The sequence below is a fragment of the Dendrobates tinctorius genome, unplaced genomic scaffold (genome assembly GCF_039654945.1).
Source record: "Dendrobates tinctorius isolate UK_male_01 unplaced genomic scaffold, ASM3965494v1 ptg000155l, whole genome shotgun sequence".
In the NCBI taxonomy this organism is placed as follows: Eukaryota; Metazoa; Chordata; class Amphibia; order Anura; family Dendrobatidae; genus Dendrobates; species Dendrobates tinctorius.
Genome location: NW_027361822.1, coordinates 16376496 through 16392356, shown reverse-complemented (window position 1 = coordinate 16392356; position 15861 = coordinate 16376496). Strand labels below are relative to the sequence as shown.

At 46.1% G+C, this 15861-nt stretch overlaps 1 protein-coding gene across 5 annotated transcripts in view; it reads right to left on the bottom strand.

Moving 5' to 3' along the window:
* The window catches only part of LOC141051040 (uncharacterized), a 159350-nt gene that overhangs the window by 3622 nt on the left and 139867 nt on the right, over positions 1 to 15861 (bottom strand). For 2 of the 5 annotated variants that reach the window (XM_073547845.1, XM_073547848.1), the window contains exons 1-6: positions 11852 to 14098; positions 10353 to 10477; positions 10044 to 10223; positions 9841 to 9964; positions 9653 to 9753; positions 9364 to 9454 (exon numbers count right to left, since the gene is read on the bottom strand). In XM_073547845.1, coding sequence (XP_073403946.1) covers positions 9364 to 9454; positions 9653 to 9753; positions 9841 to 9964; positions 10044 to 10223; positions 10353 to 10442 — 586 coding nt within the window. In that variant the 5' untranslated portion in view covers positions 10443 to 10477; positions 11852 to 14098. Of the gene's footprint in view, positions 1 to 9363; positions 9455 to 9652; positions 9754 to 9840; positions 9965 to 10043; positions 10224 to 10352; positions 10478 to 11851; positions 14099 to 15861 lie in introns of those variants that run through there. The other 3 variants (XM_073547847.1, XM_073547846.1, XM_073547849.1) reach the window with 2 other exon arrangements.

Genomic DNA, 15861 nt, shown 5'->3' with positions numbered 1-15861 from the left:
CCACCTGTGGTGTTCGGCAATGAAGATGTTAAGCCGACGCTGCAGACAGATCCTCTGGGACAGATGGTGGGGTGCAGCAGTGATGTTATAGCCCTCCACAGGCAGGGCTGTAGTCCCAGGGCAGTGTAGGTGAAGTGACACATAGATGATGTAGTGTCAGGCACAGGGGATGTAGTAGTGCTGAGTAGGTTGACGCAGGAATAAGTGGAGGACACCAGGGCATGTAGTTCCAAAGCTTTACTCAGTCTGTTGTGGTACAGGTGCCCGCATCCGTGCCGTGTCCTCCGGGGCAGGAGCTCAGTCAACCTCCAGGCAAGATGAAGTACTCCCTTCCAACACTCCGCCAACATATGTGCCTTTTCTGAACGTCTCCTCTTATAGCGCCTTTAAAATGGAGTACTCCAGCACTGAGTTACACTGGAGTTCCTCCTGTCCGATGTTCTTATGAACTCTACTTTTACGGCAGACAGCTGTAGCCTGCTTCAGGAACTCCTTGCTGCCAAGTCCCTGCTCACTATCGTTGCTGTTGTGCCCCCAAGTCTTGTGTGGGCATAAAGTGGTGACGTCTATTCCTCTGGTGTCTGCTGCAGGACCATTAGTATCCATACAACCTCGGGGACCTGACCCCACCCTTGCGCTGTGAACTTGGGAAGGGTTCTCCTCTAACCCTAATCCTTAGTCCTCCTTTTCTCCTTACGTTCCGTACAATCCTTTCTTTCATATGGAGAATCAGGCTTTCGTTCTAATGTCTCTTCCCTGTGCCAGCAGACCCAGATCACTGAGGTCGGCTGCAGCACTTCCTTCATCCATCCTTCTCCCGGGGATCTTACTGACTGACTCACTTCCCTGTCAGACTTCCACTCACCGACTGACTGAATGACTGACTGACTAAATCCTAAACTCTTCCTGCTCTTTTGAGTGCAAACTAAACTCCACCCACCTCCCAGCACGCTTCGTGTTCCAAGCAGGGAGCCACCAAAGGGTGCTTTGCTACACTACTGTCATGTCGGACACTGTTCGCACCAGGGTGTCCGGCAGACAGCGGTAATACCCCATCCTACCACATGGTTCTCAGCGGCGCTGGTTGGTCTTCTGATCCGGCTTGGATTGGGTTAACCAGGCTGTCATTCTGGCTGAGGGCTTAGCCACGCCCTGTGTTTAAATTGCCCTGTGTAACTATGGGCGTCGCCGACTATAGCTCTTGCCTTGTGCTAAGCGATACCGGTCTGGAGTGGTGGTCTAAGGAGCATACGGTTGCTGGTGTAGTATATTCCATTGTTGCCATTTTGCCTCCCTGTGTTGTATTATTTGGTTGCCCTTGCACATTACTGTATTCCCCTGTGTGTACGCGTTATGGTGCATTTCCGTTATCCCTGTCCATACTCTTTGTGGGGTCTGGTGCTTGGTCTCCTCACTGGGTGGAGGGTGGTGGGTTCAGCTTAGGGCTGGACAGGAGACAAGGACAGGGTGGAGGCCCAGGCAGGCACACCTTCAGTGTAAACCCTTGGTTGAGGGACAGACAGGGTTTCCCCTAGTCTGAGGGACACCACAGGGGCCCCAGCCTAAAGTTACCTAGGCTTCCCATGACATTATAGTCGGCCCAAAAAGAGAAAAAAAAAAGAGGAATTATTTACCATGGATCCTATAGGCTCCATAACCAAGCAGCTGGAGGCTCTGTCCATACAGGTCACTGAACTGAGGGGGGCGGTCCAGCAACAAGGCCTCTCAGTTCCTGCTGTGCAAACTGAGGCAGCAGTCAGGGCAGCTGAACCCAAGTTACCTCTCCCTGAGCGATTTTCTGGTGATCGCTGTAAGTTCGTTGTATTTCATGAATCCTGCAAATTGTATTTTCGCATGCGTCCTCTCTCCTCAGGAAATGAGGCTCAGCGTGTGGGCTTGGTAGTTTCCTTGCTGGGTGGTGACCCACAAGCATGGGCGTTTTCACTACCTTCTGATTCACCAGCATTTCAGTCCGTAGACCTTTTTTTTTCTGCGCTGGGTTTAATCTATGACGATCCTGACAGACTGGCGTTAGCAGAATCTAAAATACGCTCTCTACTCCAGGGTGAGCGACTGGCGGAGGATTACTGTACTGAATTTCGTCGCTGGGCTGTGGACACGCAATGGAATGACCCTGCACTAAGGAGTCAATTTTTGCATGGGGTTTCTGAAAGAGTTAAACAAGCTCTGCTAATGTATGAGACTCCTGCTTCTCTGGAGGCTGCTATGGTGCTTGTAGTACGCATTGATCGCCGCTTTCGTCAGAGGTTGCAGGGGACATTGCCTGTGGAGGGAGGGGCAGTCTCTGGTGAGGTTGCCTCAGGTGAATCCGTGGAACCTATGCAGATCGCTGGTACTGTATATCACATACACATAATAACAAGCATAAATGTCCCTTGCCCAGAAAGCAAGGGGTCTTTTTTTTGTGGCAAAAAAGGACATTTTATTAATGCTTGCCCCCTGGTACCTAAGAAAGACATGCCGGCGGAAAACTGCTAGGCTCAGAGGATTTGGAGGAGTCTAGTCTGAGCCTTTGCATATCCTCCGTGGTGGTCTCCCAGTGTATGCTCCCTGCCAAGGTAGTTATCGGGGGCCAAGAGCTGTCATTTGCTGTATTTGTAGATAGTGGTTCAGCCGCTAATCTCATTGATGAAAAGTTTGCGCGTACTGCGGGATTTAAGGTGGAGACGCTGCCTAATCCTATCCGGGTGGTTACCATCAATGCCTCCCCTCTCTCACAAGGGGAGATTAAAGAGTTTGTGGCTGATGTAAAACTCCACATTGGGGTCCTACACTCTGAGAGGGTAACATGTAAGGTGCTCAGTAATTTACCTGCTCAGGTAGTTCTGGGGTTTCCACGGTTGTCTATGCACAATCCGGTAATTGATTGGAAAACCCAGGACATAATTCAGTGGAGCAAATACTGCCAGGAGAGTTGTCTGGCCACGTGTATCTCCGCTGTGACTCCCAGCATCCCGGAGCCACTGCTGGACTTTGCTGATGTATTTTCTGAAAGAGGTTGTTCAGAGCTGCCACCGCACCGACCCTATGACTGTTCTATTAGGTTAAAACCGGGGACCAAGTTACCAAAAGCCAGGATGTTTAATATCTCAGGTCCGGAGAGGCAAGCTCTCAAAGAATACATTGCAGAAAGTCTAAGCAAAGGGCACATCAGGCCTTCATCATCTCCATTGGCGGCGGGGTTCTTCTTTGTCAAGAAGAAAGATGGCGGATTACGCCCGTGTCTGGATTTCAGGGAACTCAACCAGATTACGGTTCGTGACCCCTACCCGATGCCACTGATACCCGATTTGTTCAACCAGGTGTCTGGTGCCAAATGGTTTTCCAAGCTTGACCTCAGGGGGGCGTACAATCTCATAAGAGTCCGTCAAGGGGATGGAAGACGGCATTTAATACCCGAGGGTCATTTTGAGAATTTGGTGATGCCTTTTGGGTTGACGAGCGCGCCAGTAGTATTTCAACATTTCATAAATGATGTCTTTTCTCATCTCTTGGGGAAATTTGTTATTATATACCTTGATGACATTCTTATTTACTCACGCGACTGTGATGCACACATAGAGCATGTTAGGCAGGTGTTGCAGTTGCTCAGGGAAAACAAGCTCTATGCCAAGCTTGAGAAATGTGTATTTGTCGTCCAAGAATTACCTTTCTTGGGTTATGTAATTTCCGCCTCAGGGTTTAAAATGGACACCACTAAGGTGCAAGCGGTGCTGCAGTGGGATCGGCCTGATGATCTCAAGGCGCTTCAGCGATTCCTGGGCTTTTCTAACTATTATAGGAAATTAAGAATTTTTCTATGATTGCTAAGCCGCTCACCGACATGACTAAAAAAGGTACCAATTTTTCTGACTGGTCTGAGGCTGCTGTGCGCGCGTTTGAATTCCTCAAAAACAGTTTTGCTTCAGCTCCCATCCTGGTTCAGCCTGATGTCTCCCTACCATTTACCGTGGAGGTGGATGCATCTGAGGTTGGAGTGGGGGCGGTACTGTCTCAGGGTCGATCCTTGGGCGAATTGCATCCGTGTGCCTACTTCTCCAAGAAACTGTCGCCGGCCGAGCGTAATTACGATATTGGTAACGGAATTGTTGGCCATCAAGTTGGCATTTGAGGAATGGCGACACTTCTTGGAGGGGGCTGTCCATCAGATTACTGTTATAACAGACCATAAGAATCTGCTTTATTTAGAGTCTGCTAAACACCTGTCCCCCAGACAGGCTCTCTGGGCGTTATTCTTCACCCGGTTCAATTTTTTTGTGACATACCGACCAGGTTCTAAGAATACTAAGCGGACGCCTTGTCCATATGTTTTCCGGGTGGAGAGCCACGTGAGGATCCGGTGCCTATCCTCCAAAAGGGAGTTATGGTCTCGGCTCTCACGACAGAGGTTGAGGCAGAGATTGCTGATGCTCAGGAGGAGGTACCGCTGGATCTGCCTCCTAATCAATCATTTGTGCCACTACACCTACGCTTAAAAGTGTTAGGGGAACATCACGATACTGTCCTGGCTGGTCACCCAGGAGTTAAGGGCACTCTGGAACTTGTATCACGTCGTTTTTGGTGGCCCAAAATCTGGCAGGACGTGGCCTCATATGTGTCAGCCTGTACCACGTGCGCACGGGCCAAGACACCACGCTCCCGTCCTGCTGGCACATTGCATCCTCTCTGTGTGCCCAGTAAGCCATGGACTGAGATTTCCATGGATTTCATTACGGATTTGCCCTCCTCGGCTGGGAACACGGTCATTCTGGTAATAGTTGATCGGTTCTCTAAAATGTCGCATTTCGTTGCTTTGCCATCTTTGCCCAATGCGAAGACCCTTGCTCAGGTATTTATTCGCGAGGTGGTCAGGCTTAATGGTGTCCCGTCTGACATTGTATCTGATAGAGGTACACAATTTGTGGCAAAATTTTGGAAAGCTTTTTGTTCACGCCTAGGGATTAAATTGTCTCATTCATCGGCTTTCCATCCTCAGTCGAATGGGCAGACTGAGTGTATGAACCAAAACCTGGAACAATACTTACGCTGTTTTGTGTCTGACAATCAGGAAGAGTGGTCGGCGTTTCTTCCTCTGGCTGAATTCGCGATAAACAATCATTATCAGGAATTGTCTGGGGAATCTCCTTTCTTTTGTGTTTATGGTCAACATCCCCAATTCTGTACCTTGCGCCAAGGGAGCTCTGCGGGCGTCCCTGAGGAGGACCAGTTGGGAGCACAATTGTCATCCGTTTGGAGGAGAGTAAAGCAGCGCTTGCTGAAAGTAGGTTCTAGGTATAAACGTGTGGCTGACTGTAGACGTGTGCCTGGTCCGGACCTGTGTGTGGGTGATTGGGTGTGGTTGTCTACAAGGAACATCAAACTCAAAATACCATCGCTTAAGTTGGGGCCCAGGTTCATTGGTCCATTTAGGATCTCCGCAATTATCAACCCTGTGGCATTTCGTTTAGAGTTACCTGCCGTATACAAGATACATAATGTGTTTCACAAGTCGTTACTTAAGAAAGTCGTGGGTGCTGTTGATGTTTCTCCCGTGCCACCACCTCCCGTCTTGGTGGATGGCACGTTGGAGTTTGAGGTGTCCAAGGTGGTTGACTCTCGGGTAGTGCGTCGCACTCTACAGTACCTGGTCCACTGGCGTGGCTATGGTCCTGAGAGGACTTGGGTGCCGGCCTCGGACATACATGCGGACCGACTAATTACAGGGTTTCATCGCCGCCATCCGGACAAGCCGGGTCCTCGACATTGTGAGGTTCCTGGGGTCCCTCGTAGAAGGCGGGGTACTGTCATGTCGGACACTGTTCGCACCAGGGTGTCCGGCAGACAGCGGTAATACCCCATCCTACCACATGGTTCTCAGCGGCGCTGGTTGGTCTTCTGATCCGGCTTGGATTGGGTTAACCGGGCTGTCATTCTGGCTGAGGGCTTAGCCACGCCCTGTGTTTAAATTGCCCTGTGTAACTATGGGCGTCGCCGACTATAGCTCTTGCCTTGTGCTAAGCGATACCGGTCTGGAGTGGTGGTCTAAGGAGCATACGGTTGCTGGTGTAGTATATTCCATTGTTGCCATTTTGCCTCCCTGTGTTGTATTATTGGGTTGCCCTTGCACATTACTGTATTCCCCTGTGTGTACGCGTTATGGTGCATTTCCGTTATCCCTGTCCATACTCTTTGTGGGGTCTGGTGCTTGGTCTCCTCACTGGGTGGAGGGTGGTGGGTTCAGCTTAGGGCTGGACAGGAGACAAGGACAGGGTGGAGGCCCAGGCAGGCACACCTTCAGTGTAAACCCTGGGTTGAGGGACAGACAGGGTTTCCCCTAGTCTGAGGGACACCGCAGGGGCCCCGGGGTTTCAGCCTAAAGTTACCTAGGCTTCCCATGACAACTACTATGTTGTGTGGGATGCAGGTGTTGGAGCGTGGTCAGGTGTCTCCACTTTACCTGGATGGTGGGATACCTCTGTGGCGACTGAACCCTCAGGGGCGCCACATAGAGTCTCAAGAATTCCCTAATCTGCAGTCTAAATCTTGCAATGAAGAAACGCAGTATGTGGTCCCCAAATAATTAAAGATTGCTTTGAGTTACTATGCAAAAGGACTATTAAGTGATCCAATAATAGCTGCTATAACAATTTTGAATGGTTGTAAGGGAGCAATCTTCAGTTAAGTCTCTAGGACTTTGTGATGTTTGCAGTGACTGTTAGGGGTGCTTATCGTAACCCGATTATCGTAACTTAAGATATGATCTAAGCCAGAAGACATTACGCAATGTTTTCTAAAGGACTTTTTAATATTGTATTTTATCCAAACTTAAATTGGCCCTTTTTAAAACATAGTATAGCTTGTTAACTTTTGAGAATAATGAAAAAGAAAGCTATTACGGTGGACTTATCTATCATATGCTCTTCTTTCCTATGTTTCAGCTGTATTTTTACATTCTTATTTTATTCTCTACTAGCTGAGGAGCCCGGCGCTGCCCAGGCATAGTAACTAACTGTGGTTAGTTATAGCAAATTATAATTATCCTATATCCCATAGTCCCGTGCCCATAAACCCATCACACATCCTCCATCCCATAGTCCCATGCCCATATACCCATCATACATCCTCCATCCCATAGTCCCATGCCCATATACCCATCACACATCCTTCATCTCAGTCCCATGACCATATACTCATCACACATCCTTCATCTCAGTCCCATGACCATATACTCATCACACATCCTCCATCCCATAGTCCCGTGCCCATATACCCATCATACATATCCGCCATCCCATAGTCCCGTGCCCATATACCCGTCATACATATCCTCCATCCCATAGTCAACCATTATGACATCATAATGAGCGGCGGGGCTTGCATCCTATGATGACATCAGCGTCGCCTTGGCAACCATTATGACATGATAATGAGGGGCGGGGCTTGATACGCATACACTTTTTCCCCATTATGTAGATAGGGGCAAAAGTGTTTGGTGAATTGGAACGCGCGGGGTTAAAATTTTGCCTCACAATATAGCCTAGGACACTCTCGGGGTCCAGACGTGTGACTGTGCCAAATTTTGTGGCTGTAGCTGCGACGGTGCGGATGCCAGTCCTGGACATACACACACACATACACTTGAGCTTTATATATTAGATAACAATATCATAGTTTCATCCATTTTTATTTACACCGTGTTCCAAATTATTATGCAAAAAATATTTCCTCATATTTTCTCTAAATTACCTATATGAATTGCAGTCATTGTTATTTTCCAGTCATCTAATATTCTAGTATAATTGCAATGTTTTTGAACAAACTGCCTATGAAAACAGTATATTTTTAAAAATAAGAAACACTCAAACTGCATGTTCCAAATTATTATGCACAGCAGAGTTTTCAACCTTTTTATTTTTATTTTGAACAAAAAAAATGGTCAATTCTGAAATTATAAGCATTATCAGCTTATTACAAAATGAAATCAAACAGTTTTCAAGTCAAAACTTTATTCTAGGTGATGTTACATTTGCACATAGGACGCCTTGTTCGAAAGAAGCTTCTGAACTCTCTCGTCCATTGAATTTGTCAGTTTTTGGTTTGTGCTTCAGTTGTTTTGCATGTGGACAGAATACCCTCCCAGAGCTGTTGCTTAGATGTGAACTGCCTCCCGCCATCATAGACACTCCTTTTGATGATGCTCCAGAGGTTCTCAATGGAGTTGAGGTCAGGGGAAGATGGTGGCCACACCATAAGTTTGTCCTCTTTTATGCCCATAGCAGCCAGAGATGCAGATGTGTTATTTGCAGCATGAGACGGTGCATTATCATGCATGAAAATGATCTTGCTGCGGAAAGCACGGTTCTTCCTCTTGAACCATGACAGGAAGTGCTGTTTTGGAAACTCCACATAGATTATGGAGTTCATTTTTACCCCTTCAGGGATCCTAAAGGGGCCGACAATCTCTCTCCCCATGATTCCAGCCCAAAACATTACTCCACTTCCTCCTTGTTGGCGCCTTAGCCGTTTTTTCATGGGGTGTCCATCAACCAGCCATCCTCCACTCCATCCATCTGGACCATCGAGCGTTGCACGGCACTCATCGGTGAACAAAACAGTTTGGAAGTCAGTCTTCATGTATCGTTTGGCCCACTGGAGCCGTTTCTGCTTGTGTGCAGTGGATAGAGGTGGTCGACAGGATGGCTTACGCACAGCTGCAAACCTCTGAAGGACCCTGCATCTTGTTGTTTGGGGGACGTTGGAGGCACCAGCAGCTTCAAAAACTTGTCTGCTGCTATGACAAGGCATTTTTGCAGCTGCTCTTTTCCTGACACAATTGCCTGTTGGAAAGAGTCCTCAATTTTTCCTTATCAGCACACACACGTGTGTGCTGGGAATCAGCTACATACTTCTTGATTGTGCGATGATCACGATGAAGTGTCTTGGCAATGTTGATTGTAGTCATGCCTTGACCTAAATACTCCACAATTTGTTGCTTCTCAGCAGCCGACACATTCTTTTTCTTTCCCATTTTGGCAAAAAATGTAGGCTGCTTAATAATGTGGAACAGCCTTCTTAAGTAGTCTTGCCTTTATTTGGACACACCTGCCAAACTAATTTGCACAGGTATCTGCAATTCCTTTCAGTGATATAGAGAGCCCTGACACACATCACCATCAATGAGTTTAAATGACAAACAAAAAAATTCTAACTTAATCACTCCTAAACTCTTTTTGCATAATAATTTGGAACACAGTTTAGTATTTTGGCAAAAGTGATGAATCTAGAGTCGGAAAAACATGAAAGACCACAGAGCTAGTAACAATTAACACAAAATGGAAAAAGCATTTAGTGTTTACTACTCACCTGTGCAGTTATCTGTAGGAATCTCCTCTTTACACCACTCGTCACCAATCACAAAGGTCTCTATAGTATTAATATGGGTCAGATCTTCACCCTGAAACAAATATTGTAAAAGTCACAGACAGATGAACAAGTCACATCTATGATCAGCTCTAATCCTGCCATCTCCACTGTTCTCTTTACACAAGTATAAAACATGTAATACTGGTGGATAACACAAGACTGAGCACAAGACCTTCACAGCCGTCTACACATCATAGGGGAGATCTTATGACACCTTCTCTCCATCTACCTGATGATCCTGAGGAACATTAGGATCTTCTTCTTTACAGTCCTGTGGAAGAAGAGGACAGGGACATCTCTCTGGTGTTGTTGTCCTCTTACTGGAAAGAACTGGATGGAGAAAACACATACAAAGACCGAATTCAATCTTTACATACAGATAATTATAGGCCGCATGTATTTAGTCCTGTCTATTACCTGGTGATGTGAGGAGCTGGGGAACCTCCATCATGACATCCTTGTACAGATCTTTGTGTCCTTCTAAATACTCCCACTCCTCCATGGAGAAATAGACGGTGACATCCTGACACCTTATAGGAACCTGACACATACAATGATACTGTCATCCTCCTGACTCCTAACGTTACTGTATAATGTCCCAGCATTCCCAGCAGTGTCACCTCTCCAGTCAGCAGCTCAATCATCTTGTAGGCGAGTTCTAGGATCTTCTGGTCATTGATGTCCTCATGGCTCAGGGGGTGAGATGGGGGCCCCATGATTGGGCTCAGGGTTCTTCTCCATCCCTCAGACACAGGGTCCTGACAGCGCTCACTAGAGGACTTCTTCACTACTGTGTAATCCTGGTTATGGAGAGAGACATTAATAAATCTCACTACAGACATTTCCAGAGTCCTCACCTCTCCAGTTCTGTCCATCTGTTATTCCCATAGATAAGAATGATGTAATGTGACGTCATCAGAATCTCTCACCTCTCCAGTAATCCGGAAGAGAATCTCTAGGGTGAGGTGTAATATTCTCTCTGCCATCTTGTCTCTGTCTCTATTCATCTTTCTATTCATGTTTGATAGGTTAATCAGAAAAATGAAATGGGAATCTAAATGGAAATATTACAAAATGTAAAATCATAAAGAGTTCAATTTCTGGAAATAATAAGGTGAAACATACAGTTGGAACCTGAAGTTTACATACACTATATAAAAAGACACACATGCATGTTTTTCTCAATATCTGACATGAAATCAGAATAAACTTTTCCTGTTTTAGGTCAATTCGGATTACCATAATTATTAATTTTTGCCAAATACCAGAATAATGAGAGAGTGAGAGAATGTTTAAGGCATTTTTTATTACTTAATGCAAAGTCAAAGGTTTACATACATTTCATTAGTATTTGGTACCATTACCCTTAAACGGGTAATGGTACCACAAGCTTCTCACAATAGTTGGTCGGAATTTGGGCCCATTCCTCCTGACAAAACTGGTGTAACTGATCCAAGTTTGTAGGTTATTGTAAAAAAAAAGTAACAAATACATATTTGTTATCGGTGTGTCCATAACAATCAAAATGTTTCCTGTGTACATATACACACACCCCCTTACAGACACTACCAGCTTCACAATAACAAAAAGAACTACTAGCTGCTACCATTAATCATTTATACAGGCCGATTGGACACCCCTTACAGGTAGTGTACGGCTTCAGCAGTGCGGTTTACAGAGCAATAGGAACAGAGCTAATACATTTTATCTATTTAATCCATAAAAATATACAAAGATGATACAAAATGGGAACAAAACAATACAGTATTAGGCACCAGGATTCTTCCGCTGTGCGGAATAGATCCCAAGCCTTGTCTGGTGCTCGGACTGCTCTGGTGATGTGGTAGCTCCGGACTGGCCCATGGACGACGCCCCAGCCGACTGGGTGCGAGTGTTTGGGGTGGAGTGTAGCGCATAAAGGGCTTTTAACGAAGCATGTGGACGTTCTAGCATCACTTGTGTTTGGTGTCTGTGTGTATGTATACTCTGCTGGCTCATATGTATGCCTAGTTTTCCTTAGGCAGGTTTTGGCTTTTTCGCTTGACCTAGCGCCTGTCTCAGCCACGTGTGCGGTTAGCACGGGTCAGTCAACCCATGTGCTTATTCCCTATTGGTTTAAATGGGTATTGCACACTCCTCATTTTTCTGAACAGCTAGGTGGTTAGCTGAGCATGGTACTTATATTTTCTATGCCACTCCGTGGTTAGCCGAGTTGGGTATTTATATTTTCTGTGCCACTTGGTGGTTAACTGAGTTGATACTTATTACTTCTGTACTCCTCGGTGGTTAGCTGAGCTGGTACTCATCTCCCTGTACCCCCTCTATATAAAGACCAATATTAATATTACCGCCATATAATCAGCAGTAAATAATACCAGTCCTACAGAACATATAAGACATTACAGCAGAGTTACAGATAATGACTTACCGCTGACGTTGTTTCTGATGAAATCGTTCACTTTTCACGTCTTTTCCATCTGGCCCAGACCAACAAGACAACTTCTTCCAGCCAGGACTCGGCTGCAGAGAATACAACAAAGACACATTTCACTTCTCACATTTTCAGCACTGTCCCCAATGGGATTATTCCCAACCTGCACAAGCTCCTCATCCTGCTGATACCCCAATACTGAGCCGCTGCTGCCGTATGTGTCCCAATTACTGCACCTACTGTGTGGTTCTCTGTGCCCTCTAAATTTTAAAACTCTCTAGAATATAGTAATGCCGGGTGCAAGTGCCCTAGAAAACAGTGCCCACATTTTATCCCCTAAAAAGTAATATTGTGCTGTGTATGCCCCTTTGACAGTCACAGTAACCTGAGTTCCCGTATAACAATAAGTGCCCACTTTACATTTAATAATGTCTCGAGTCTCCCCACTGTACAGCTCCCTTATACACAGTATGATGCTCTCTCACCGTATATATACTGACCCCTTAATATCCTCAAAACTATTTAATGGCTCCAACACTGTATGATGGCCCCATCACTATAATCCTGGATGAATTTGCACCCCCTATAAATAGAACACCACAACACAGACGGCGACAACCCTGGCACACGGTGCAAGCACGTTTCCTGCAGCGGTGCTCCAGGTGCGCCGAACGTCTGTGGAGAAAATCCAATCTACACGAAGATTTCATCCATTATAAGTTTATGCTTAGAACATACAACACTGCCCTTCACCTCTCCAAACAAACCTATTTCAACACCCTCATCACCTCACTGTCCAATAACCCGAAACGTCTCTTTGACACTTTTCATTCTCTACTCAATCCAAGAGTACAGGCCCCAACCACGGAGCTCCGAGCTGACGATCTGGCCAATTACTTCAAAGAAAAAATTGACCAGATCCGACAGGAAATTATCTCCAAATCCCCTCATACCATGCACTGTCCTCCCTCCCCCACTGCATCTAACTCACTCTCTGATTTTGAACCAGTCACAGAAGAAGTAAGCAGGCTCCTTGCATCTTCTCGCCCAACTACTTGCACCAGTGACCCATTTCCGTCACATCTCCTCCAGTCCCTTTCCCCTGCTGTCACCCCTCACCTAACTAAAATATTTAACCTCTCTCTCTCTCTTCTGGTATTTTTCCCTCCTCATTTAAGCATGCCATCATACATCCACTACTTAAAAAAACCATCCCTCGACCAAAACTGTGCCGCTAACTATAGACCTGTCTCTAATCTTCCCTTCATCTCTAAACTCCTGGAACGCCTGGTCCACTCCAGTCTTATCCGCTATCTCTCAGAAAACTCTGTTCTCGACCCTCTCCAATCCGGTTTCCGCTCTTTACACTCCACTGAAACTGCCCTCACTAAAGTCTCTAATGATCTGCTAACAGCTAAATCAAATGGTCATTACTCCATGCTAATTCTCTTGGATCTCTCTGCAGCATTCGACACTGTGGATCATCAGCTCCTCCTCACTATGCTCCATTCCATTGGCCTCAAGGACACCGTTCTCTCCTGGTTCTCCTCCTATCTCTCCGACCGCTCCTTTACTGTTTCTTTTGCCGGTTCCTCCTCCTCTCACCTTCCCCTTACTGTTGGGGTTCCACAAGGATCGGTTCTAGGCCCCCCTCCTCTTCTCCTTGTACACTGCCCCTATTGGTCAAACAATCAGTAGATTTGGTTTCCAGTACCATCTCTATGCTGATGACACCCAATTATACGCTTCTTCTCCTGACATCACGCCAGCCTTTCTAGAAAACACTGGCGATTGTCTAAACGCTGTGTCTAATATCATGTCCTCACTATATCTGAAACTGAACCTGTCAAAGACTGAACTCCTGGTGTTTCCTCCCGCTACTAATGTAACTACACCCGACATTGCCATTTCCGTGTGTGGTTCCACTATTACTCCCCAGCAACATGCCCGCTGTCTTGGGGTCATACTTGATTCCGAGCTTTCCTTTGCCCCCCACATTCGATCACTGGCTCGCTCTTGTCATCTGCACCGCAAAAACATTTCTAGAATTCGACCTTTTCTTACTTTTGACTCTGCAAAAACTCTTACTGTTTCTCTTATTCATTCTCGTCTCGACTATTGTAACTCTCTTCTAATCGGTCTCCCTCTTACCAAACTCTCCCCTCTCCAATCTGTCTTGAATGCTGCAGCCAGGATCATATTCCTCACCAATCGTTACACCGATGCCTCTACCTTGTGCCAGTCATTACACTGGCTACCCATCCACTCCAGAATTCAGTATAAACTTATTACCCTCACCCACAAAGCCCTCCATGGCTCAGCACCACCCTACATCTCCTCCCTTGTTTCAGTATACCACCCTACCCGCGCCCTCCGTTCTGCTGATGACCTGAGGTTAGCATCCTCAATAATCAGAACCTCCCACTCCCGTCTCCAAGACTTTACACGTGCCGCGCCAATTCTTTGGAATGCACTTCCCAGGTCAATACGATTAGTCCCCAATCCCCACAATTTTAAGCGTGTCCTGAAAACGCATTTATTCAGACTGGCCTATCGCCTCAACACATTAACCTAACCTATCCCTGTGTGGCAGAGCCAAAAGTTTTACCATAACCAGGTTCCCCGCATCATGTTCCCACATGCTTTATGCATCCATTAGCCCTCTGTGTCTGTACTGTTACACACTTAACATTATGGCTGGTCCAAACAATCAGGGCAACTGTTACCACCCACCTTTCGTGTCTACCTCTTTCCTCATAGACTGTAAGCTTGCGAGCAGGGCCCTCACTCCTCTTGGTATTTGTTATAATCTACTGTATGTGATTATTGTTATGCTGTAATGTCTATTGTCTGTACAAATCCCCTCTGAAATGTAAAGTGCTGCGGAATATGTCGGCGCTATAAAAATAAAATTTATTATTATTATATTATTATCCCCACACTGTATGATGGCCCCCTAGATAGCCTCCATTTAGCATAATACACCAGATAGTCCTCAGTATAGTATAATGCACTCCCCATAGGCAGCCTCTGTATTATAATGCACCCCCATAGGCAGCCTCTATATTATAATGCACTCCCCATAGGCAGCCTCTGTATTATAATGCACTCCCCATAGGCAGCCTCTGTATTATAATGCACTCCCCATAGGCAGCCTCTGTATTATAATGCACTCCCCATAGGCAGCCTCTGTATTATAATGCACTCCCCATAGGCAGCCTCTGTATTATAATGCACTCCCCATAGGCAGCCTCTGTATTATAATGCACTCCCCATAGGCAGCCTCTGTATTATAATGCACTCCCCATAGGCAGCCTCTGTATTATAATGCACTCCCCATAGGCAGCCTCTGTATTATAATGCACTCCCCATAGGCAGCCTCTGTATTATAATGCACTCCCCATAGGCAGCCTCTGTATTATAATGCACTCCCCATAGGCAGCCTCTGTATTATAATGCACTCCCCATAGGCAGCCTCTATATTATAATGCACCCTCATAGGCAGCCTCTGTATTATAATGCACCCCCATAGGCAGCCTCTATATTATAATGCACCCTCATAGGCAGCCTCTGTATTATACTGCACCTCCATAGGCAGCCTCTGTATTATAATGCAGCCCCCCTCTCATAGGCAGCCTTTATTATAATGCAGCTCGCCGATCCGTCTGAAAATTACATTAAGGAAATGAAGCTACTAATTAAAGGGAATCTGTCACCCCATTTTTCGACTATGAGCTGCCGGCATCACCATCAGGGGCTTATCTACAGAATTCTGTAATACTGTAGATAAGTCCCCGATGTAACCTGAAAGAGAAGAAAAAGGAGTTATATTATACTCACCGGGGGGCGGTCCGGGTCCAGTTTTGGACATTATGACAAAAATATTTAAACCTAATATCATGGAACTGTCTCCGATCTCACTGCCAGCTCCATATACATGCACACATATTCCATGGGTTGGAATCAGAGGCGTGTATACTATAAGCTCACTGTGATTTCCCCCAATA